General features: G+C 40.3%; 1 protein-coding gene across 6 annotated transcripts in view; it reads right to left on the reverse strand.

The window, feature by feature from the left end:
* Positions 1-25301, reverse strand: part of PTPRM (protein tyrosine phosphatase, receptor type M) — a 728011-nt gene that overhangs the window by 461625 nt on the left and 241085 nt on the right. For all 6 annotated transcript variants that reach the window (XM_019546207.1, XM_019546215.1, XM_019546231.1 and 3 more), the window contains exons 3-5: positions 22708-22979; positions 6471-6549; positions 3391-3506 (exon numbers count right to left, since the gene is read on the reverse strand). In XM_019546207.1, the coding sequence (XP_019401752.1) occupies positions 3391-3506; positions 6471-6549; positions 22708-22979 (467 nt within the window). The remainder of the gene's footprint in view (positions 1-3390; positions 3507-6470; positions 6550-22707; positions 22980-25301) is intronic.

Consider the following 25301-nt stretch of genomic DNA (forward strand, 5'->3'; position numbering starts at 1 on the left):
CTTCCAAGAGAAGTGGTGCAGGCTCCCACCCTGGGGGTTTTTTAGAGGAGGTTAGATGAACATCTTGCTGGGGTTGTTTGACCCCAGTATTCTTTCCTGCCATGGCAGGGGGTCGCACTAGATGATCTGCTCAGGTCCCTTCCGACCCTACAAACTATGAAACTATGAAAAGACTTATAATGGTTTGAACAAAAGCACCACACACAGAGTTCATATATATCCCCTACCCGTCTACGAAAGTTTCAGTTCTTCCTATCCTTCCCCTTCCTACTCATAAGAACATAAAGAATTGCTATTTACTGTGTCAGACCATCTTGTCCAGTATCCTGTGTCACACAGTAGCAAAGCGTAGATGCTGAAAGGTAGACTGAACTGGCCATGACCAGGGTTTTTTTCACTCTTCCCCTCTCACTTGCAGCCTCTGGCATTTAGGCTAGGGACAGAAGTTACACATAAACCAGTTTAAGTGATTGGAAACTGGTTTAAACCTGTAATGGAACAGAAGTTCAGTGCATGTAAGCTGCTTTCAAAATAGCCAAAACTGGTTCAAGATAAACCTGGTTGGATTAGACTTAACTGATTTAAGTTAAACCAGTTTATGGAACTTCTGCCCCAGATCCCTTCCTGGTTCAAGTTAACTCAGTCCCCCACCATCCCAGGATGCTTTGCAGCCCTGGGCTATGCTGCCTGCTCCAGTCGTGCAGGGACTGCTTCCTGCCTGCATCCATCAGCCCATAGAGACCAGGAGGGGTGGGGGAAACATGACAGGGGAACAGACCCCCTGCAATTAGTTTTGCCCTTAGTCAGGGTCTACATAGCATGTGAGGGAAGGGAAAGCCTCTGTGGTAGGGGGCTTTTTGACCCTCAGCAGTCCTTCTCCCTCCCCCTTCCCAGCTGCTGGTTGCTTCAGCAATTGCCACAGGAAGGAGGGAGAAGAAGTCCTCTTGTCCAAGTGCCTGCCCATGCAGCCCAGTAAGGTGGCACCAGGAAGCCCCTGCCTTGGGGGACTTTCTCTCACCCCAAGCCCAGGGTCCCCATCCCTGGCCAGCCCCAGGAGGCTGAGGGGAATTATTCCCCTCCTGAACCCCACAGCTACTTGCCTTAGCCCCTGAGAGTCTCAGGCAGCCTTAGGGAGCAGAAGGAAATTCTCCTACTCCTTCACAGCTGGTTTTGCCTCAGCTGCTGTGAGACTGAGGTAAAACTAGCTGCAGGGGAGTGGAAGAATTTCCCTCTGCTCCTTGAGGCTGCCCTGCGCTATTCCTGAGAAGCGCCTCCTGCAAACCATTTCAAAAAGTTGCATCTCCGGCAAACCGTTCCAAAAACGAGTTTGACCTGGTCACACCCAGTTCACCCTCCCTTTCAAGCACTTTATGTGCACAAGCTTGTTCAATGAGCTTTAGTTCAAGTGCCCCTGCCGCCACTGTTAAGCAGGGGGGTGCTAATACATAAGACACAGGAGGCTGCTGGACAATTGCCATGCTCCAGCAGACTTAATTAATCAATTAAGTCTGCTCTAACGTGCTAGAATTCTAGTGTGTTGGAGCAGCCTCTGTGTTCACATAGGCGCCTGCAATGGCCAGCAGTTTGGGTGATGTGCTGGGTCAATGCAAGCCTCCCTCTGCCTTTCCCAACTGAAAACTGAATGTCAGTTCAGTTGGTTATCGGTTCACCCTATGCAGCTTAGAGGAAGCTGCCTAGATTAAATCAGTTCTGCCTCAGGCTTTTTGACTATCTGCCCCAAGGTCCAGGTAGTTGTAATTCAGAGGTTGTATCCTAATTCCCATGCTCAATAGCTACTGACGCACCTTTTCACCAAAAAACTGTCCAACCGTTACATGCTGTGTGAAAACATCCTCTTGTTAGTTTTAAACTTACTACCTACTAGTTTCACTTTATGCCCCTAATTCTCATGTTGTGAGCCAGTACATAATACATACCTATTTCCTTTCTCTTCACCATTTAGTATTTTGTAAACCCATACCATGTCCTTCCTCAACTGTCATTTTCTAAACTGAACAGGTCCCTTTTCATATGGAAGCCTCTCAATACCATTAACCATCCTTGTTGCCCATCTCTGTACCTCCAGTTCTTCTATATCATTTCTGAGATATGGAGACCGGAACAGGCTACAGTATTCAAGGTGTAGATGCCCCATGGTTTTATAAAGAGGCATAATAAAAACTTCCTGTTTTGTTAACAATTCCCTTCTTAATAATCCCTAACATTTTGTTTCCTTTTTAATGGCTACTGAGCACTTAGGCTGATGTTTTTACTGTCCACAGTGACTCTCAGATCTCTTCCCTCTGTGGTAACAGCTAATGTAGAGCCCATTATAGCGCAGGTATAGTTTGAGTTATTTTTGCCCTTGTACATCACTTTACACTTATCTGCATTGAATTTAATCAGCCATTCAGTTGCCCAAACTCTCAACAAGCCAGCTCCTTCTGTAGTTCTTCACAGTCCACCTTGGTCTTTACCACCTTGGTAATTTTGTGTCATCCACGAATCTGGCTACCTTTCACCCACTTTACCAAATCATTTATGAACATGTTAAAAATCACTGGTTCCAACACAGATCCCCAAGGGACCCTACTGTTCCTATCCCCAAAACTTCCCATTTATACTCACTGTTTTCTATCTCTAAGATAATTTTGAATCCACAAGTCGACCTTCCCTGGAATCTCATGACTACCTAACTTCCTGCTCTCTGTATTTCTATCTAACTATCATAGAGATTATTAAAAACTAGGGATTGTCAACCAGGGATACTTGCAAAGGGGATAGGTGGTACACACGGGTGGGCAGGGACAGAGTGCTGGCACACACCACCCTGCACTGCCACCTCCCTGAAGCAGGAATTGTGGGGGAGGAAGCAGCTCCCCTCTGTGGGTCACACAGGCACTGCCCGGCTGGATGTAGGGGGAGCTTGCATGCAGCCGCCACCATCCACCACCCTGTGCTGCCATGGCAGTGTGCAAGCCGCCCCGCTCCACATCCAGCCGCTGTCACTTGTCGTCCCCCTCCACCACTCTGCCAGAAGTGTACCCAGAAAGGGTACACTCCTTAAAAAAGGTTGAAAACCCCTGTAGACAGTGCCAACAGAAAGCACTGTCCACTTCTGAAGAGTCATCATCTACCTAATTGCAATGGCATAAAAGCTACTATTGCCTTTCTTATATTATCTGTGCTCCTCCATAATTGACATGGGAGGAGAATCTTTCAGTATCAGATGCTGCAAAACAACAAATACTATGTAGCAATACAGGGTTGTTATTAAGATCAATATTGATGATGCAAGTAACCCTATTAGTTTCAGCTTGTGTGATACTTGAGAGTGATTAAATAGCACTTTCAAAAACATCTCAGTGTACTAAGAAAGAAAATAATTACCTGTAACCAGAGCCTGTCACCTGTGTTTGTTCTACCATTTGCAGTGCACTGAAAAGTGGCAAACTGGCCTGCATTGACTTCCACACTCTGAAGACGCAAGAAATGGGGAGTTTTGGCTGATACAGAAAAGAAAAAAAAAAGTTATTAACACCATTTATGATTGTGACTAACTCTAGTCAACACATGCCAGTTCATTTTATAGGTACTGTTTTAAAGTGTTGTTGTTATATATTTACACTGGAGAAAAAAACAACACATACTGGCAAAGATTTTGACTATTTAACTCTACTTGTGTAAGGTACTGTTTTAAGTTAGCCATGTTCTTTTTCTCTTGTGTCTCTCATACAACAGAGGAGGGTGTGATCTTATTGTTCCTACTGTGCAAATTATTTTAGCTCAGCAGCCCTCTTGTAATAACACTTCTGTATTAATAAAGATTATGTTGAAAACTAATTGATGTTTTGAACAAAAACACATTAGATATTTATACTAGCAAGTAGACAAGAACAGTAAGAAGTTTAATGATGTTGTCAAGGAAACAACTTTTTCTTTTTAAGTGCACACATTGTGTGGAGATAAAGCATTATACCATGACTGTTTGATATGCTGCAGTCCTAGCATAACATTTCCCACCACCATGAGCCATATTTTTAAAGATAGCTCTTTTGAATAAGTTGAGGAAAACAAAAAGTAGCTGTTGCATCCTGATCCTATTTGCAATTTAGGTAGCAAGAACATTCCCAATAAACAAGAACAGTGTGACTGTACTCTTAAAAGTTACATAATCAAACACATGTTTAAAGAAGAATTAAGTGCAATTCAGCCAATGGGATAAAAGTGGCATATTTATGGTTTTGTTTTAATGGAAAGAAACAACTTTATTACAGAAAAAAATCAGAAATTAAACAATTATCCCTGAGAAACGCAATATTCTCAAACAATCCAAGTCCTGTTGAAATCAAGGGGAATGTTTTCACTGTCTACAATGGGAACTGAACCAAGCTTCAAATGCTTCTTTCAGTTTTGGAGATCTCAGTACTAGAAATCTTTCAACAAATTCCTAGAAGAGCCCCACAAATAAGTGATTAAAGTGATGAAAATTAATTGCTTTAAAAGAAAAGGAATGTTATAGGTATAACATGGGGAATAACAACTATAAGAGAAGCAACTGTTTAAACTTCAATACAAAGGATTATAAAATTAAGGGTTTGGAGACATTTGAATGAACATCATGAAAAATGTCCTTATGGCAAAATCTATTAGACCATTGCTTTTTTATTTCTCATTGGATTCTTCACCACTGAACCAGGATGGTATATAAGCCAAAGCTGGTGCCTTTACATGCTCATTGACATTTTAATTAGAACACTCCGGCAGCTCCTCAGTGTCATGTGTATTAAGCTTCCATGCATTTCAAAATAGCTGCAAGAGTACTTTATCTAACCCTAATTGAATGAGCTTTGGAAAAAGCATTCCATGGCAATTTTGAAATGTGTGGAGACTTAATACATGAGATGGTGAGCCATCTTAATTAGAGTGTCTGTCTGGGAACTGCTCTAATTAAAACACCTCCCCCCCCACCTCTGAGCATGTGTATAGGCAACCTTTGTTCTCTTGATTGTGGAATTCTAGCCAGCTAGTGAGCTCATAGACTTTTCAAAGGAAAAAAGAAGAGAAAAAGAAAAGAGAAAATAGAAAAAAAGAGAAAACTATACAGCATTCAGTGATTTTTTCTTTTTTAAACTCTTGTTTCCAATCAGTTTATTTTATTTTTGCTTCAGCTTTGGCAAATTAGCTCTACCGAAGCACCAAGAAATCCTTGTTAGAGAGCCTGAACTATCTTTTGAGGTCCCTCCTGGCCCTACGTTTCTATGATATAGTAAGTCACTGTAATGTGAGCTGTAACTTTCCTCTGTTAGTCCACAGTAAATGTAATCAGGTCATGGCTTACATATTTACCAACCATATTTTTCCAGCATTCTCATTTTTGTTTAAAAAGTTGAAGCTAATGGCTGTAAGTGTATTTTCTCTGCCAGTAACACTGAACAAAACTGGTACAACATCCAAATAATTAGCCACCCTGCAAAGTTTTAGACCTCATCACAAAATAATAATTCTGACTCAATTTTGTCACTTTTTTTTCAATTTGCCAGTTTATGCCATAACTGACTTGATGTTTTAATTCATTCTTCACCTTTAAATTACTTTACCAAAAACTGTTTCATTAAAGCAAGTACATTTCAACACAGCTTTTACTGTTAAGCTGGCCCTTCGCACACTATGTGGTATATTTTACTCTCCCTATTACTAAGTATCACTTGCATGCTTTAAGAATCAATCACTATAAATGCACAAATCAAAACCCAAAAATCTTTGCAGGCTAAATTATTATGCTGACAAAAACTACTTTAGATTTAGCCTGTTTGCATCCCAAATACAAATTCAAAATGCAGCTTAAGCACAAATACTAACAACATGAGAACCACGTATATTTATTAGAACTAAGTCAGAAATAGCAGAGCTGCTGATTCTGCATAACCACCCCCACATTTAAAAAAATTTGTACGTCTTCCTGCAACTAGCAGTAAAACCACTTTATCAGGCATTTTAAAATTAACCAATAAATTAATTTTATTTTAAATGATGCTGTGCCTGTTTGCAAACCACCAGGAATACTTGTGAGTATAATGCATGTGACAAAAAAGAATCAAACAATTAGATGGAGCCTGAGGCTAGACCCAGAAAGGTATTTTGGCACCCAACCTCCCGGTGAAATCAAAGGGAGGGATGAAGGGGTTTTCAGGAAGAAAAGTATTGGCCATAGCTTCAGAAGAAAGAGGGAATTAGGCCCCTAAATGCCCTTTTGGATCTGTATCTTAATGTAGTTTTCTCCAACTGCAACCTAAAATTCAGACCATTAGATACCAAACCTTCTGAAGACTGTTATATACTTAATCTATTTCTACAGCAGTGGAATATTGTTGTTAACCTTTTCCATATTTGATGTGCTTCATTTATATTCAAAAATTGTTCCAAATATATTTGAAAAAAATAGCTCCAAATAACATATAGGCACTTACTACACGGATGTCCTAAAACCTTCACCTCATCAATAGCCAGGTACCCAGGGTGACCTGAAGTGACTACTTCAAAAACAACCTGAAAAACAAAGACAGTACTTCAATTAAGAGCTCTGTAATTTTACACTAGAAATAAAGTTTCTTATACCATTTCCCCATACTGAGGAAAAATAAACCCACTATTTATTTTTTATATATGCTGACAACTCAACATAAAAAAAAATCAATTAATAAGGACCAAAACCCCATCTTCACAGTAGTTACAAGCTACTCCCCACTGACTTCAGTAATTCACCAGCATGAGCAAGAGGTTTGTCATCTGACCCTCAAAAGGCTAGTAGATTTTTGAAAGTGGCCATTCAACATTTTACTGTGACCAGAAAAATGAACATTAACTTCTCATTCTTTGCATCACAGGTTGCAAAGTCTGTTTTATTTGATAAAATGACAGTATACTCCAATTTCTGCAACACACTGTATCAGGCATATATGCACACCTACTCTCATGAGTACATTAGCCATGCTCTTAATCTGCTACCTACCGTACTACATTAAGTAAAGCAGATCCATTGGCTACACTTTGTTTGATGGCTATAAATAGGTCACAAGATAAATGGACTGCTCTTGTCAGTTGAATTAAAAGCCTTCAAAAGTAAACCTCTCTAAACTTTGGCAGCCTTAGCTTTGAACAACCCAAGATTGTTTATGCAGAAAAGAAGAAAATATGCCAGTGACATTAACGGGTACATTTTCAAAGCCATGCACAGGAGGCAAAACTCAAATGCTGTTATTATTTTAATCCCACTGCTTGCTTTGGAAATGTAACCTTCATTGATTCTTTTCTTGACTCTCAAGAAACATGCAAAAAAATAAAATTTATAAGGCACAGCCAGGTAAATTTTATATTTGTCCTTGGAGAAGTTGCACAAGGACACTAGTATACCACGTTCCTGTACTGCAATTATTTAAACAGCAAGAGTGTGATACAGAAAGCAAATACTCTTTGTCATAATGAAAACAAGCAGCCAACATAATATTACAACAAGATTTTCTGCTGTTGAATAAATACTATAATATCCAGGATCCAGAAGAGAAAAGAAAATAATTGTGGTAAAATACTAGGTAAGTCCCATAAACCCCTTCCAGCGCAGGACACACACATTGGTTTCAACCATCTTAAACAATGCAGTTATAATCCCACCTCCCTTTCAAATTATCAACCCATTCCTCTTTCTACCCTATATTGCCATCCTAACTGAAGATGCAATCTTAAATACCACTCCCATGATTCTATTCAAGACCTACCCCCACCTATGATTTAATTCAAGATGCATCTCAGCATGGTATATATCTCCTGTACTCTACTGAAGCAGTTCAGTGGAGTAAAACTGGCAACCATACTATTCTAAGTTCTTTCAAACCTTATCTTTGAGACTGCTCTCTCTAACTATTCCTTCACAGTCTTGCTCAGTGAATAGCCCTCTCTCAAACCTCAATGAGGATCACTTTAGACCAGAGGCAGGCAATTATTTTGGGTGGAGGGCCACTGATCTAGTTCTGACAAGCTGTCAAGAGCTATATAGCCCTGCCCTTTGATAGGTGCCCCACCCCATGGTCACCATCTTGTGATGGGAAGTCCTGCCCCCTAACCTCTGACCTTTGCCACCAGAAGTCCCTCCCCCCTTGTCCCCGGAATTACTCCTTTCAGCAAGGGGTTTTGTCATCTCAGAACCAGAAAAATACCAAATTATATTCTAAAAAGTGAACATCTAAAACATTTATTAATTTGATTTCAGAAAATATTTTTGTCTTGGTTTACATGTGTTTGTGTAGTGTACATAGAGGTGATTGTACATAACAGCTTAAATGAAGTCTTACTCTTGTATATTTTTGTGGGGAGGTAGGTATAGATTTGTGGGGGGCTGTGGGTATGTAGGGTGTGGGGGAGATAGTGAGTGTGTATGAGGGCTGGGGTGAAGGAGCATATGGGTGTATGTGTGGATATATGGGGGCATGGGGTTTGTGGGGGCTGTGTGTGGGGGAGGATGGCTGCGGTGTGTGAGGGGGTGCATGTGTGGGCATCTGTGTGTATGGCAGTGTGAGGGAGGTATGGGTGTATGTGTATGGTGGGGGGTGTGTGTGAGACACCCTACAAACACACACACACACACACACACACACACACACACACACACACACACACACACACAGAGTCCATACCTACACCCGCTTACCCCCTGGGGTACTGGCACAGGCCCTGTGCTCCCTGGTCCAGCAATACAGCCGGGACCCATGTGATGCTAGAGCAGTGTGGGGGCAGGAAGGCAGGGAAAAGGCTGGGGATGGGACGGGGATGGGTTCCTGCCAGCTCCCCCTGGGTCCTACTGTCCCTGGCTCCTGTCATCTTTGATGGGCAGCCAGGAGCAGATAAATATTTTCTTAATTTTTTAAGTGCCCCACAGGCTGGTTAGAATGTCCTGGCAGGCCAGATCCGGGCCGTGGGCCATATTTTGCCCACCCCTGCTTTAGACGCTGTTTGTGGCCATCTCCTTTTCCCTTTCTACCTCCTATTAAAACAATTTCACCCACAAATATGGTTTTGACTGCCATCTTTATGTTAATGACTAAAATCTACCTCCCTACTTCAGATCTGTCTCTTCATTCACATGAAAACCTCATCCTGAGATCCTGTGGGTGACTCAGTCAACAATAAAGACTTAGGAAAGCCAAGATGGGAAGATCGATGGTTCAAAACCACACAATCTTAAACAAATTATCTAAAAGGATTCTTCAACTACTGTGGTGGACCTTCAGATTCCAGTGCTAAACCAGGGCCAAATTCTGTTCTTATAACTCACACAGTCCCATGTACTACAGTGAACTTTAAACAAGTGGATATGTTGTTTTCTACGGTTTGCTACTGTGTCTGGTGCAAGCTTGTTCAAAATTCTGAAGAAATAGTGTCCTAAAAACAAAACAAAACAAAACAAGATGATTTTGGTGAAATCAACTCTTTGGACATATTTTTGTGCTGATAGCTTATGTAATGATTCAAATTAAAAATCTAAAGGAATTAACAAAAAAAGACCACTGCATGATCACAGGCTGGACACAACAGAACCACAGAAAGGTCAAATGATTTGCCTAAGACTACTCAAAAGGCTAGTCCACAGAACCAGAAAACAGATTTCTTGTGTTGTGAAAAAGATTCAGTGCTCTGTCCACTAGTACACAATGCTTGGAAAAAGGTCTTTGAGTATCTCTGTATTTAAAAAAGAACAAAACAACTTATATCAAATCTTGTTCTATGACATGCAGTTTTCTAGGCAAGCCTAGAAAAGTTCACAGAAGAACTTTCAGATAAACCCCTGGTTAATAGAGTTAGCCAACAATTTTCTACAAAAACTGTTAATGACACAAAACTGGATTTTCAAATACATTTTTCCACACTTTTTTCAATGCACTATTTGACACTTCAATGAGAAAACAAGCACTTGATATATAAAAAAAAAATTGTTCAGTAGTACTGTTCCTGTGCTTGATGGGAGGTATAATGTGGGTGCCCCATAACGCCTCTTTATGAGCCAAATTTCCCAACCAGACAATATCTTTCAAGAAATATTATGTGCAAGTACCCCCCATGAACTTGCATATAATATAATGAGACTGTGATGCATCATGGGAGATGCATTCTAGAGAAAGGAAGTATGAAACAAACACATTACAACTTCTGTGAAACACTACAGCAGCAATGTTTCCCCCTAATACAGAAATTGTGTGTAGGGAAAGAAATAGAAATCATTTTCTAGACATCTAAATGATCAATATTCTTCAGTCTGGAACCTATATAGAGTCTGGAGCAAAGAACTTGTTTCCTGCTTTTGGAATCTAAACACAAAATAAACTCTCTAGCCATTTCAGAGGTGGCAATTATACCCCTGAAAATTTTTAAAGGAAAGATATTTATGACAGCAGACCAGAGACTCAGCAAGTGATCGAAAACATTCTGCTATAATCCCATACAACATACCATAGACATCATTATCATAACTCAGCCAGATAGCATATCAAGGAACTCCAGTGCTGGAAACCTATCAAACTGCAGTTCCCTACACAAAGGGGTTAGGTCCCAAATGAATGTAGTGTAAAATGAAACATACTGGACTGAGTCCTGTTCCCACTGATGCCAATTACCAGAAACTGCTGCTAATATACTTGGGAGCAGAGCCGAGACCTTTATCACGTATAATATTCATGTCAGCGAAGGGAAAGAGATACCACAGCCAAGACGTACCGAAGCCAAAAATGCATCAATGGCATTCCTTTCACCCTATTCAAGGACATGACATGCTACAAAAAGCTGCAAATCCCTCTTATAGTAAAATTTCCATTCCATTCACACATATTCTGAAATAACATTAGCTTGCACATCAGTAGCTAATATATCTGGATAAATAAATTAATCCTATTGGGACAAGTTCTGTACTGGAATAAATGAGAATTGCAGAGACTTTGATTCTACGCATTTTTAAAACTATTGGTGTATGCTCTGCAGTATGCAGAAGTTTAACTCAAAAACAAAGTTGGGTATATTTTTGGCAAATTGTACACTGAATAATGTAGATTCAGAGCTAGGTGCAAATTTGGGCTGGATTCACCAAGCAGTTTCAACTAAAACAAAAAATGACAAGATGCATCAGAAAATGTTTGTTTTTGTAAACAAAGCCAAGGAAATTATGAAAAAATGTTTCTTAAACAGAAGGAGAAGGATATGGTATTGTTTCTCCCTTTTACCCAAGAGTCCAGAGTTAGGTCACACACAGGATATGGGAGATTTAGATTCAACTTCTTGCTTAGCCTGGAAGGATTTGAACCCACATTTACCAGCTCTTATACAAATATGTCAACCATCAGACTAAATGGCACATTGCTTTTATTTTCTCTCACATTCTTTTCTTTGACATTTGACCACTTTGAACTACTAAAATTTTAACATAAATGGAACAAGCCCCTGTAGCGTAATGTTTAGCACATTTAGAACAGTGGGAGACAATAGTTCATCCTCCTTCAGCAATCTCTCACAGTCAAGGATGACTGTCTTCCGTGACTGTTTTATCTGTGGGCCTGAAGATGGCTTACAAGGCCAATCAGACTCTGTTGGAACTCAGGCATGTGTTCCATGTAGGGTTGGTGGCTATGGATTCTTGATTTGGTCTGCAACATGCTGTTTCTGTCTCCTGTTGTCATTGTAAAGTTTCGGAGTATGGAGTATGGAGATTCTTGCAGTAGACTCTTCTCCTGAGTGACAGTCTCCCATGAGCTGATGCTGCACTTTTCCAAGTTGCCCTTGAGGATATACCTAAAGCATTTCCTCTGCCCTCCTCTTAAGTGTATGTCTTGACTGAGCTGGGAAAATAAAACTTGCTTTGGGATTCTGGAGTTGGACATCCAGGTGACATGGCTGGCCCAGCAAAGTTGATGTCAGGTGAATCATCATCTCAATGCTTGTGGTATTTGCTTGAGAGAGGATGCTAATGTTGGTGCATCTGTCTTCCAGCTGGATTCAAAGGCTTTTCTGCAGGCAGCATTGATAGTACTTCTCCCGCAACTTGAGGCGTCTCCTGTATGCTGTCCACATTTCAGCTCTGTACAGTAAGGTGGGGATCACAATTGCTTGATAACCCATGAGCTTGGTTTAGGATCTGATGTCACAATCTTCCACCACGCATTTCCTCAGGCATCCAAAGGCTGCACTTACAGATTTGAGGTGATGTTAGAGTTCTTCATCCATGTCAGTCTTTTGCAAGAGATGCCTTCTAAGGTATGGGAGATACTCAATGTTCTTTAGAGTCTCACCATGAGTCTGAATTATCAAAGCTGGGGACTGCTCTTGAAGAGCTTGCTGATGAAGGACTATAGTCTTTTGAAGGTTAAGCATCTGTCCCCTTTTCTTGTATGTGTTGGTAAAGACAGTGATGATTGCCTGAAGGTCTGCTTCTGAGTGAGCACAGACTTCAGCATTATCAGCATACAATTTAGGTCACGGTGGTCTTGCTTTTGGCTTGGAGCCAGCTGAGATTAAACAGTTTACTATCTATTTGGTAGTTTAGTTCCACTCCAACTGGAAGCTTGCTAGTGATCAGATGTAGCATTACAGTAAGGAATACTGAGAAAAGTGTTGGAGCAATGGCACAGGCTTGCTTAACTGCCATCTTAACCTCAAAAGGATCTGTGGTAGATCCATTAATGAGAACCACTACTTGCATACCATCATGGAGCAGGCAAAGAATGGTGACAAATTTTGTTTGGCACCTGTACTTCAGAAGGATCGTCCACAACACACCTCTGTTGAAAAAGTCAAAGACTTTTGTGAGGTCAAAGAAGGCCATGTAGAGAGGTTTATGCTGTTCCTGGCATTTCTCTTGCAGCTGGCAAACTGTAAAGATCAGGTCAGTTGTGCCTCTTGATGCCCTAAACCCACACTGAGATTCCAGGATGCCTTTCCTCAATTGAATCTTCTCCATCCTTAGGTCACAAGGGGATTGGTCCCTGAGAGCTTGGACCATAGATGGCTTGTTGCTGATTAAATTTTTTGTGCTTGGAGTTGATGTAACTCTGCCAAACACAAATGGTCTTGCACTTGCAGTTGATCAACTCTTGGATCTCCCAGTCATTCTCAACAAATCAGTCTTGATGTTTCCTGGTAGAGAATTCAGTGTCTCTTTGCAAGTGATGATGATGATGGTAGACTTAAAGGCACCACAAGCACTACTGACATTTTCCCACTGTTGTTGATTGGAAGGTGCCAGTTTTTTATTGAGGCTCTGGTAGAAGTTTCACTTTACTTCTTGAGTGCTTCAACGCTCATCTTCTACGGGTATTACTTTTGGTTCAGCCATTACTTGAAAGCTAGTTTGAGTCATATAACCAAGTAGATGAGCTGGTAATCAGTCCAGTAATCATCAGCTCCTAGCATACCTCAGCTGACGTGGATATTTTTGCGATCCCAAGCATAAACAATGACATATTCAATTAGTTGCCAATGCTCAGATTGCAAGTGTTGCCATGATGTCTTCCACCTGTTTCTCTGGCAGAACAAGGTGTTGGTGATGGTGAACCCACGTTCCGTACATTAGGTCAAAAGGAGGATGCTGCTGGAGTTGACTTCTCCTATACCTTCTTTGCTGATTGTTGGAGTCCCTTCTAACTCTGCATTCAAATTTGAATTTGCCCAAGGCAGGGGCGAGGACCACTTCCCTGGGCAGCTGGTTCCAGACTTTGGCCACCCTAACTGTAAAATATTACCTTCTGATCTCTAACCTAAACCAATTCTCCATCAGCTTATTACCATTGTTCCTTGTCACCCTAGGTGGTGCTGGGGAGAAAAGGGCTCTACCTATTTGCTGTTGATCTCCCCTGATGAGTTTGTATGCAGCAACCAGGTCCCCCCTCAGCCTCCTCTTGCTGAGACTGAACAGGTTCAGGTCCCTCAGTCTCTCCTCATATGGCCTGTCCTGCTGCCCTCTCACCAAGATGGCCTCCTCATACGGCCCTCCTCTGAACCCTCTCCAGGCTGGCCACATCCCTTTTGAAGTGCGGTGCCCAGTACTGGACGCAGTACTCCAGCTGTGGCCTGATCAAAGTCTCATAGAGGGGGAGTATCACCTCTCTGGACCGGCTTGAGATGCACCCTGAGATGCATGACAAGGTATGGCTGGCCTTGCTGGCTGTGGTCTGGCATTTGCGGCTCATGTTCATCTTGGAGTCAGTAATGCACATCTGTGCACTGATTTCTTTTACCATGGAGAAGCTGTTGCACATCAGCTTCCACATGGTTCTTAACAGAGCAGGACCTTAACCCAATGGCAAGAAGGCCAAGACAACTGAAGATCTCATTCTCCTGCAGCCTTCATCCATCTTCACAGCTATTGAGATTCTAAAATCTTCCACCTGCTCTGCCATTGTGGACTTGTAGACCAATGGCTGAGGGTTGGGCAGGATTAGTATAGTGGTGACCTGTATTTGCCATATCACAGCACGGTCAAAGGATATATGTGGCTTTTCAGGAGAGAACGCATTGCCACCTGCTGTCCCCACCACATCCTGGTGATGCTGCCATGCTTGGTCCACTGCTTATTTTGCAGCTAATCTTCCCTGAAAGTCATTCCTCTGTACACCACCTGTGGACATGCTGGGTAACAATACAGCTCTGTCTGCAGAAAACAGTTCATATCTCTGCTCTGAATCAGGGGAAGAATGGATGTGAACCAAGGTTTCTGGCCTCTCAGAACAGTGCCTAACCACCAAGCTATACAGCATTTTCCTGTTAGTATTTAAGTCCATCAAAGTGAAACTGTATCCATGGAGCACACTGTGACCATAATACACCACAACACAGTAGGTAAGGCACATGCCTGGGAGATGGGGGTTTATATCCTCTTGGGCAGCTAAGTCTCCTGTATTGTAGGTGAATACCCTAATTATTGGGCTGCTGTATAGAAGGAGAGATGACAGAACCATCCTCCTATGCCAGCAGTTTGAATAGAGAGGTCACTTAGTGAGGAACAATCTATATAACTGCATGTTACTACTCTTCAACACTCAATTTTCAATGCTGGGTACCAGAAGACATCTTCCTCTGGACATTCAAGTTGACAATAAGTACAAGTACTTAGCTGTCTGTACCAAAGTGCAAATTTGCATGTTGAATGGTAGTTAACTTCAAGAGATAGATAAGGATTTTTGAGCCCCAGGTAGTCACTACGAGAAAAATAATATTTATATAGTTCTATTCATTATTGTAAAAATCCAGAGTCTCACAGTTTTATGCTATAAATACTCCACATAAACATGCTTGCTCTCCATGTATATAAAGATAGGATTTTTAAAACCATCAAAGACAGGGCTCAGAGTGATCACACTTGCGAACAGAACATTTGCATACAAAAGGGTTAGTAAGGCATATAATTAGCTGCCTGTGGGCATATACTCAATTTGTGCAGACAATTGTGATAATGGCATGAACAAAGTAAGTGCACAAATGCACATGAATGTTTGCAGATTTGTTCTAAATTTCTATTGTCTTGAAAATCTGGCTACAAATGTAGGCAGATGAGTTATCTGACAGATGCAGAAATGTTTGCCTTCCTATAATAAAATGTCTTCTATGAACTCAGAAACCATCTTCTTCAGATAGCAGAATGCAAAGATACTCTTGCTTGATCATAAAATCCACCAAGAGTCAAATTTCAGCTTTTAGAAATTTGCAGATTCACTCATACAAGGATACGTAAACCTAACTAGAAGTCATTTTTTGAAAAAGGAGCTACCAAAAGTGCATGTCGTATTCCAGGTCATACACAAGCGAGCATCTGAAGCTAATTGCTTCCATTAGACTACAACAGGCCAAATTCTGATCTCAGTTATATTTATGAAAACCTAGACTTACATCCAAGGAGTTGCTCCAAATTTTATGCAGTGCAACTAAGGTAAAAGTCTGGCCCAGTATGCACACTTTTTATCTGAAAAAATATTTATTTCTGAATTTCAGTTAACCCTTTCTTTTTTTTTTAAATTAGACTGTCATTTCTTCACAGTAAACTTTTTATAAGAGCCATGCCCAGTTTTCTCCATCATTTTTAATTGGCCAGCCGCTTGGTGGAGGCATGTAAATACTTTTCCTCTAGACTCTCAACTTGCATTTCATCACAGCTGTCACAGTATCTGAGGTAGCTTATCAGACATTAGCCAAAATGAAACAACATTCTAGCACAACAAGCTGCACTAAACATGATAGTCCCTTTGATTCTCTGGATATTATTTTGCTGCCTTATCACTCAGGAAACAACTGGTTAAAACACAGATTTCATTTGTGCAGGAAAAGCTATGCTGAATGTCTGCCTGAGAGATGTTTTACATCAGACTATATCTTAGATGCCTGCCAAACAGGAAATAGGGAAGTGGCTTAACATTGCACTGTCCCTGATCCTCCCTGCTTCAGTGAAGAGCAAAATTAGCTTTTCATTCCTGCCACTTCCCCCTTCTATATGAGAACAAAGAGAGGGGTTTGCTTACCATCATAAATGCTTACTACAGAAAATGTGCTGGTGGAGATAACTTGTCAGTTTCAAAGAACAAAAGGAATAAATAGTTTTTGTCTTCAGTACATGACCTCACTTAGTAAATTCCTGTCTTTGTTACCAAAGAAATTACAATACTTTTAGTCAAAAGGTGAACTATACCTAATTATAAACATTATATAAATTCACACAACATAAAGAATCTCTTTGTATTAAGAATTCTTTTTAAATCAGTGGACATAGGGAAAAATCCAATAATCTTTCAAGGATACCAGTTAGTTATATGTCTCAGGGCAGGTATTGGTGTATCTGGTGTCAGCCCATCTTTACTACTTTGTCAGGCGTTTTATTGGACTTTTCCTCTCACATCTGCCTCTTTTGACTGTATTTTACCTCGTTCCACTTCAAATCTCTTCTATGAAACTAACATCCTATATTCAAATTTGCATTTCAGTGAAGATGACAATTAAGTGCTTACTGCTAACAGGAATATCCAGCAGAGGAAACCTTAAGATGGCCATTTTTAAAATCTGGATTCTCAGGGGGCTCGCAGACATAAAAACCCCCAAAGCCAGTGCTTTCCTTTAAAGTTGGTGTGTTCCTGTGCTGAGTCACACACATGCCCAAAAGAGGCAGCACGTTACTTCAACCCCACTCACCTGATGTCTGTGAAGATCGGGCACTTTAGTGGGGCTCTTTGGGTGAATCAGATTTAGCTAAAAACACCGGAAAGCCCCACTGAAGTGCCTGATCTTTTCAGACACTGAAGACCTGAGTTGAAGTAATACTCTGCTTGTTCCAAAAGTGCAGTTTGTTGGGGGGGGGGTTTAATGTCTGCAAGACATTTTTAAAATGTCTGCAGCTTATGGTTACTGGTAAACAATGCATATCTATATAGGTACAGACAGATAGATAGACAGATAGATAGGTTTTTGTCCTACTACTCTCACAGTTGCCTATCCTAGTATCTGTTGATATTAAGGAGGCTGGGGGATGACAGAATCTTGCTGACATGACTAGAAGCAAGCACTTGCTTACTGCTGGCTCTATAAGTTTTTAAAAGTTCTGCCCTCTAAACTTAGCTACGCGACTCAACCACAGGAATAACTTTTCCAGAATTTCTTAAACTACAGAACCCAATAACAAAACAGTACTTTAGACACTTGGACCTACGTTAATGGTTTAAAATGTAATGAGTTACAACGTTTCTTTTTAGTTGCATGCAGGTTTCAAAGTTCAAATGATGCCACATGTGAATATGAGCGTAACATTTACTGTATGAGATGCTTAACTCTGTTTTTCCAGACAGTTTAAGTACAGAGTATTAGCCAAACTCCACATATTGGCTAGGTACAGAAATTCCACAAACTAGAACAGAAATTTAGTACGCAGAGACTGGTTTAAAAATGGAAGAACCCAGTTTAAGATTGACCTGTATGGTTGTAGTATTAGATTTAATCAGTTTAGGTTAGACCAGTCTATCAAACTTCTGTCCCAGATCAGATCCCATCCCAACTCAAGTTAGGTCACAGTTCCCTGGCTTCCCAGGATGCTTGCAGTCCCTGCTAAGCCCCGCTTACAGGGTAGGAGGGGTGGCCCACACTCATCTAGCCCTTCCCTTGAGCTATCAAAGCTGAGGCAGCAAAGCCTCTGTTCCTCAACCCTGGATCCTGTCTCCACCTGCCAGCCAGGCAGGCAGTACAGAGAGGGTGGGGAGGAAGTGATTTTTAACCCTTTCTTTAGTTTCTTTTAAAAAATTTAAAATTACACTGTTCATTGCTTCTTTAAATCAAATTTTATTTCAGAATATTGTTGCAGTGCTTGACTTGCAATGAATTAAAAAGCAAATTATTCAGGAGGAGGGAAACAGGATGTAAATTTCAGCAGAATAATGGTAAACTGCCTGCTTTCAGGGTTAAGGAGCTGAAAACACAAGGTACTCACCAGCTTGAACTTCTTGGGAGTAATAAGACTGTGTGTGGTTCAAAAATTAAAGCACATTTTATTGCTTCAAAGTGATCAGACAACAGAATCCACAAAATTACAAACTTTTTCTGCAAAAAGGGAAAGCCAAATAAACTAAGTAAGGATTTCCCTTTCAGAAATGCCTCATCAGCAAGGCAGGCTTATCAGACATTTATAAGGTCCCTACAGCAGGACAGAGTTCAAAGTGCCTGATCTCAATGTCAGCAACCAAACTCTGTGAGATCAGGCAAACTAGTCCCATGTGCCTGAAGGACAAGCTACCACCACCTACAGCCATCAACAGAGCATTTAGTCCAGGGCCGGGCAATTATTTTCGGCAGAGGACAACTTACTGAGTTTCAGCAAGCCATCGAGGGCCGTATGACAGGCAGCCAGGGGCAGATAAATATTAATTTTCTTAATTTTTTAGGGGTCCCACAGGCCAGCTAGAATCCCACAGGCTGCATTTTGCCCACCCCTAATTTAGTCCATAGTCTCTCTTTTGTTCAGCTGTTCCTTCTGGCTTCTTATCCCTGTACCAGAGAACGGCAGGAAGCCTCTCTGACTGATCTTGCTGCAAACTCCAGCCCATTTCTTAAAAGCAGTAATAGACTTCTTTCACACATCAGGTAAATATGCATCAATTGACTCATATACGGTTCAAAAAGCAGAGAGGTAATTAGTAATGTTGCTCTGAAATCAGGCAGAAGACAGGGTAGATCTGCACCTTATAGCCTAAATCAGAGAGGTATAGCATAAACTTCAATGAAGGAAGGAGGGAAGGGAGAGGGAAATTCCTACTACTATCTGATAAAAATAGGTAGCCAATACTTCCCTACTAGTTCAGACCATGGGACTGTAGTTATCAACGCCAGTTTGAAGTCAGGCAGAAGGCTGGGCAGGGTAGCACCTTGGATACTGACAGCTTCAGAGGCATAAGCTTTTGTAATACTTCAGAATATTTTTACACTTTAATCCAGAAGTGACTGCAGCTCCTGTTGAGAGGTAGGCATACTCAAGAGAACTTTAAATTAGCCAGCATGAATACTGACAACAGTCCAACCACACAGTCCTGCACCTACAGAGACCCTCAGTAAATACTGGGCAGCTGAGGATCAGCTGCAGTAGCTATGCTGTTTTCGGTACTGCAGCTAGCTCAGTTTCTCATCCAGGGTGCCACAGCACCCTGGGATGCCTTGAGATCAAGGGTGCCATGGGATGCCACACGCTATTAGAGCTGTTAGACTGCCAACACAACTCACAGGATAAATCCAGAGATTTCAAACAGAAATCCATAGCTGCAGTCTTTCTGCGTTCTTTGCAATAGAAAAGCTGTTCTATTATTTTGTGTTTTCAAAAACAGAGTGAATACTAAGAGCTGACATTTTCTGAGGCGTACTTATCCAGGCATGAGTCTATTCAGGCATGCTACAAGTCTACAATGGTTGAGAACCACTGAGCTATCAAGGCAGAAGCCAGACTGGACATATTTAAACAAGTTGCAGTCATACCTATGGACCAGAGTTTAGACAGACCCTGAAGTGATGGGCAGGTTTTAAGTAGGAGCAATTAGGACAAGCATTAATTAAGGAATTAAATACATCTTAATCACCAGAATACTTGATGATTTAAGTTTAAATGAACAGTAATTAACCTACAATTGTTTTTTTTACATGCAGGTTATCATAGTGATTTATACATCTAGCACAGTAGTTTGCTATATGTGGTAAAACCTACCCAGGTATTTATCTGGTAAAATAAAAAATGTATGCTGAAATAAAATGATCATTATGATCAGAGTTTGTATTTCTAAAGAGAAATTTCTACATGGAAAAAATCAATATCAAAAGTGTCAATAACATGAACAGTAATACAGTAAAACATCATATTAATTATGAAACCTTCTGAATGCTTTGCCTGTCTCTGTTAACATTATGCAGGATAAAACTATGTTATGCAACTATATGCTAAAAGTTTGACTAAAACAGGATTTAGTCTAAAATAAACAATCTAGTTTCTATTCAGTTTAATATTAGCGTGAGTTTTTTGCCTACATTTTCAAATGAAAACAGACCAATAAAACTGCTTCAAGGAGAGATGAATTGCGTATGTACTCTTCTGAAGTTTATCATGCAGCCCATATAAATACTTCTGTACCACATTCCGCCTTTTTTTTTTTTTTATTGATAGTCACCCTGCAAGTGCCCTGTTAACAGACTGAAATTACATGGCACTATCATGTAGGCAGGTATGCTATATTAACCAGAGCCTTTCTTCTACTAATTCAGGATGTTTTTCTGCAAAAACATTTATTAATGTACCATTCAACTTTTTATGCAATAAGGCTTCCATCACTTTTTTGTAAAAGTTTTTGTAAAATGACTATTCAAGTCTGCTGTAGAGATTTCTTCAGTTACTCCTTTTTGCCAGGAAGAGTGGCAGAAACAAAATAACTGCTGCCTTATGAGGAACAGTAGACATGGGTCCCAAGGAAAGTGTAACAAAGAATCAAGTTTTGGGTGGTATATGAGAAACACACTCTTGGGAATTTATGACAAAAGTCAATATTCACTGGGGCATTAGCATCTAGGAGCAATGGGGCTAAACATATAGTAACAAGAGAAAGCACAGAGAGATGCAGGACATGCAAGGATGACATTGTAAAGAATCCAGGGAGACAACTTAAAGACTCTGGAAAGAGTGGGGGCAATCACAGGTAAGATAAAGCACTAGGAAAAAAGTAATAGAGGCTCATCTGGTGTCAACACATTCAAGTCAGAGACGCTACACTGATTTATACCATTTGAGGATCTTCATTCCCCCCCACCGCTATTTTGAAGTGTGGGAATGCCAATACACGAGACATGGGTGGCTGCTGGAGTGTGGTAATTAGTTACTAGCATTGCAGCACATCGGAACAGCCTCTGCACTCGTGTAGAGGCACCCAGCAGGGTTTCAGTCAGTCTCTCTCTATGGTTTGCATGATCTCATTTCTCTCAAAGAAGGGGCAATGAGGCTATGGGATCACTGTACATTTTCTCTGTAAACTAAGCAACAGAAGGGCAATGCTCTAAGTCAGTGATTCTCAACCAGTGTGCCACAGCCCCTTGGGCTGTGTTGGATTCTTTGAAGGGTGCCAAATGAGATAAGTAGATAATCACAGGCTCAGGCTTGTCCCTGCCTGGCCAATCCATGACACCCACTACCCAGACCCTCTACAAGAGGGTAAGCATTGTAATATATAAATCAGTTTGTGAAACTGGGTGCCACTCAATTCACAGAAGTTATAGAGAGGTGCCTCAAGTCTAGTGAGGGGTGCCTTAAAAAGTTGAGCTCTACTGTAAATATGTGATATCAAATTCTGACTAACTACTCAACACTTGGGATGTAATGGAGAAATGTTCCGGTGATTAATTTACTCATGTTGTGTTTGGTGTCAGACAGCACAAACTGAAATTACATTCAGGTCTGTGGATTCAGAGAAACATGTAGTGCTAGAACCATAACTGAATGTTACTAATCTAAATCACTTTTAAAAACCCACCACTGTAAAATCTACTGTTACTAGGTTCAACCGTTCCTGATGAGCAGAGACAATGGGTGACATTCAGGTGCCACTGAAACCAGTGATAAAACTCTTGATGATTTTAGTGATTTTTAGTGGACTTTGCCAACATTTTTTTCAATACACATTAAAATGTACAAATACATACTTCACAGAAGTAGGAAAAAATTGCAAAAAAATTAACTGAAATGAATGAACTGACATAATATACATTAAAGCAGGGGTTGGCAACCAGGGATAGGCATACCCCTGGGGGGACTTAGAAGGCCTCCAGGCAGTATGCAGCAGTGGCATGGAGAACCTGGGGGCATTTCCGGTTTTGTTGCCAGCGCTTCTGGGTTTGCCACTGCACACTAGGGACCCCCTCCCCGCCACTCTTCGATTGACCGCTGGGGGGATCCCCTCCTCCCCACTCATCAAGCGGCCAGGGGACTCCCTGCTTCTTGATTGGCCGCTGGGATACACCAACCAAAAAAGGTTGAAAACCCCTGCATTGAATATTGACCAACTGGGAAATTTAACAGGATAACCTTTATTTAACTTCAGTGATGATTAAAAACAGATTCTAATTTTAGTCTACAAATTTGATTAATGTGAGAAACAAAATTTAACAACAAATAAAACTTACCTGATAAAAATTTGGCCAAAAGGTGCTAATTGCCAGTTCTGCTCTGTTCCAAGTGCTAGTAGGAACTCCAGATGTGTTCCAGATGGGGTTACCCAGTGGACCATCATTGACCTTCACATATACATTCAGTGTACCAGGGCTGGAGCCACTCTTGCTTGAAACATAGTGATGGAAATCAATGCAGTGTGTGTCATTTTCTTTAAGGTGGGGTAGTAGGAGGTGAGCCTTTTGTCCAGCAAACTTCCCTGAGGTGTTCACTAACATGAAAGAACCTGCAAAATAAACAGCCACAGACTCAGTTACTGTTTTCCTTTCTCCTTCATGCTACCCTAGTCCCCATCAAAACATGTTTGCAAAATATGGTTATGATTTTGCTTTTGTTCTAATAATGGCAATGAAGGAAATTAAATAAGCCTTTTGCATCCAAAGACCTCAAGGTCCTTTTGTAAAGGTGAAAAGTGTTACCACAGACATCTTACAGGTGGAAAAACTGAGCCACAAAACCATGCAGGGAGTCCGTGGAAGCTAAAAACAGAATCAGATCCAGGGTTTTAACTTCAGTGGGAGCCATGTACATCCTAAGAGTGAGATAAAAGATCAGACGTAAAAGTCTCCTTATTCCCAGGCCTCTTGTGACTGATGAATGCTGACTTCTATCACTTGCCCTTCAGCTAGATCAAGGGTCTGGAGAGAGAATCATCTGACATGCCAATTCAGCATTAACAAGCAGCTTTAGTTTGAATTTCTAAAGAAATGTATGAATGAATTTAAAAAAAAATTACTAAAATGTATACTCTTAAAGTGATTAAAACAGCATTCACTTGTACTTAAGCTGCAAAAATATTCTTAATTTTATCAGTGTCTACAACTTCACTTCATATTCACACACATTTGAAGAAGAAAATTAGCTAACAGATGAATGGATAAAGAGGCTGTAATCGCTGCACCGCTATCTGATTAAAATGATAGGAAACGATTCTTATGGAACTCATATTCCTTGAGAACTTAAACCCACGATGAAGACTTGTCTACTAACATTTCTATTATTTGCTGCGATGGACTTAAAATCAGATTGAATTAATATTTGCATTTGAAGACAAATCAACAGAATCCTTAAATTACCTAAAGTTCTCTATTTTCCAAAAAATTGACCATAAATGTGCTGTGAATACCAGTAAGCAGTAGGTAGTGGCCAAATGATTTCATAAAATGGAGACATTTTTTTAAACACCATGAGAAAATTCTGTGCAACTTCCATTAAAAATGACTTGTGCAGTTAGAAGCCTAATTCCCATTGCCACCTGAGTTTCAGCGAGATCTAGACTCCTAAGGGCTTATGGCCTTTTAAAAAAAAATAAGCATTAAGCATTAAAAATGAACATTTTAAAAGTATTAACCCAGACTTTCCTAATTCTGTATCTTATACAGATTTTAAAATTAAGGAACATTTCCCCAGTTATGCAAAAATATTCATTAAAGCAAAAAGTCTTTGAATCATTTTCCTCCTATAAAACAGTTGTCAAATTTGTTAAAACTGACAGTTAGCTGTGATCATGAGGGATTTTAACTGCTCGTGCTATTGATTACTAAACCATTAGTATGACAACTGTGTAATACTAAATATTGTTATGGAATGGGCCAAATCCCATTTCCTACTCCCATGAGTCGAAGTCACTGGAATTATTCCTTGATTAAAATGAGCAAAGGTTTAGTCTACACAATCTTTTCTAATTAATTAAATTTATATGATCAAGGATTCCTAATATTGTCTTTTAATATTCATAAAGATGTTTTTAATCCATTTTTAATTTGGCAGAAAAAAATAACATTCTTTCTAGCACTCACTGTTCTATCAAAAATCCATTTTTATGACTCACAGATTATACTGTAGTCAAATCCTTTTATGCACATACCCCTGTATCCACAGCTCTTTTGGGCTACTCCACGGGCCTAAATACTTCATGGTACAGCAATACATCTATAGCTGGGAATGGAGAGGAGCACTGCACTAGACGAGCAACAAGGAAGTATTTCCAATGGGCATAGGTGGACTGTCTCTGGCCTCAATATGGGAGCACAACAAATGGTGCTTTCTTCTGGTTTGTACTTTGTCCCAGTGTGCACTGGTGCCTCAATTCAGAAAGCACAAGTGAGAATACAGTCATTTTCATGAATCAAGAAGGGAAGGCTTCGGCCTTCTCTCTCACGCATAGAAAGCAAATCTGTAGCATTCAATTTTATCCCCCATTTAGAAAGGATGATTTGTTTATAATTATCAATTTGGTTTTTGTAATTTTATGTATATGAAAGTTCAATATAAGCATATATTTTGAATTAAGTGGCTGTTGCTCACTTTTTGGCTGGAATCTTGAAGTAAAAATAATTATTGAGTAGACATATTCCTAAACAGGTAGGCCTTGTTTATTTTTGATAGCACATTCTCCTCATGTGTATACCATTGAAGTGCTGAGTGAAAAATCAAGAAGCACATAAATGGAAGAGAGGCAATTTTGAAAACATATCCCATTGTTTTCAAATCCAACCATATGAATTGTTGTTTAAAACAGATGGGAGGGAAACTTGTTTTCTTACTA

This window comes from Crocodylus porosus, unplaced genomic scaffold, assembly GCF_001723895.1.
Source record: "Crocodylus porosus isolate Cpor-Errol unplaced genomic scaffold, CroPor_comp1, whole genome shotgun sequence".
NCBI classification, from domain to species: Eukaryota; Metazoa; Chordata; order Crocodylia; family Crocodylidae; genus Crocodylus; species Crocodylus porosus.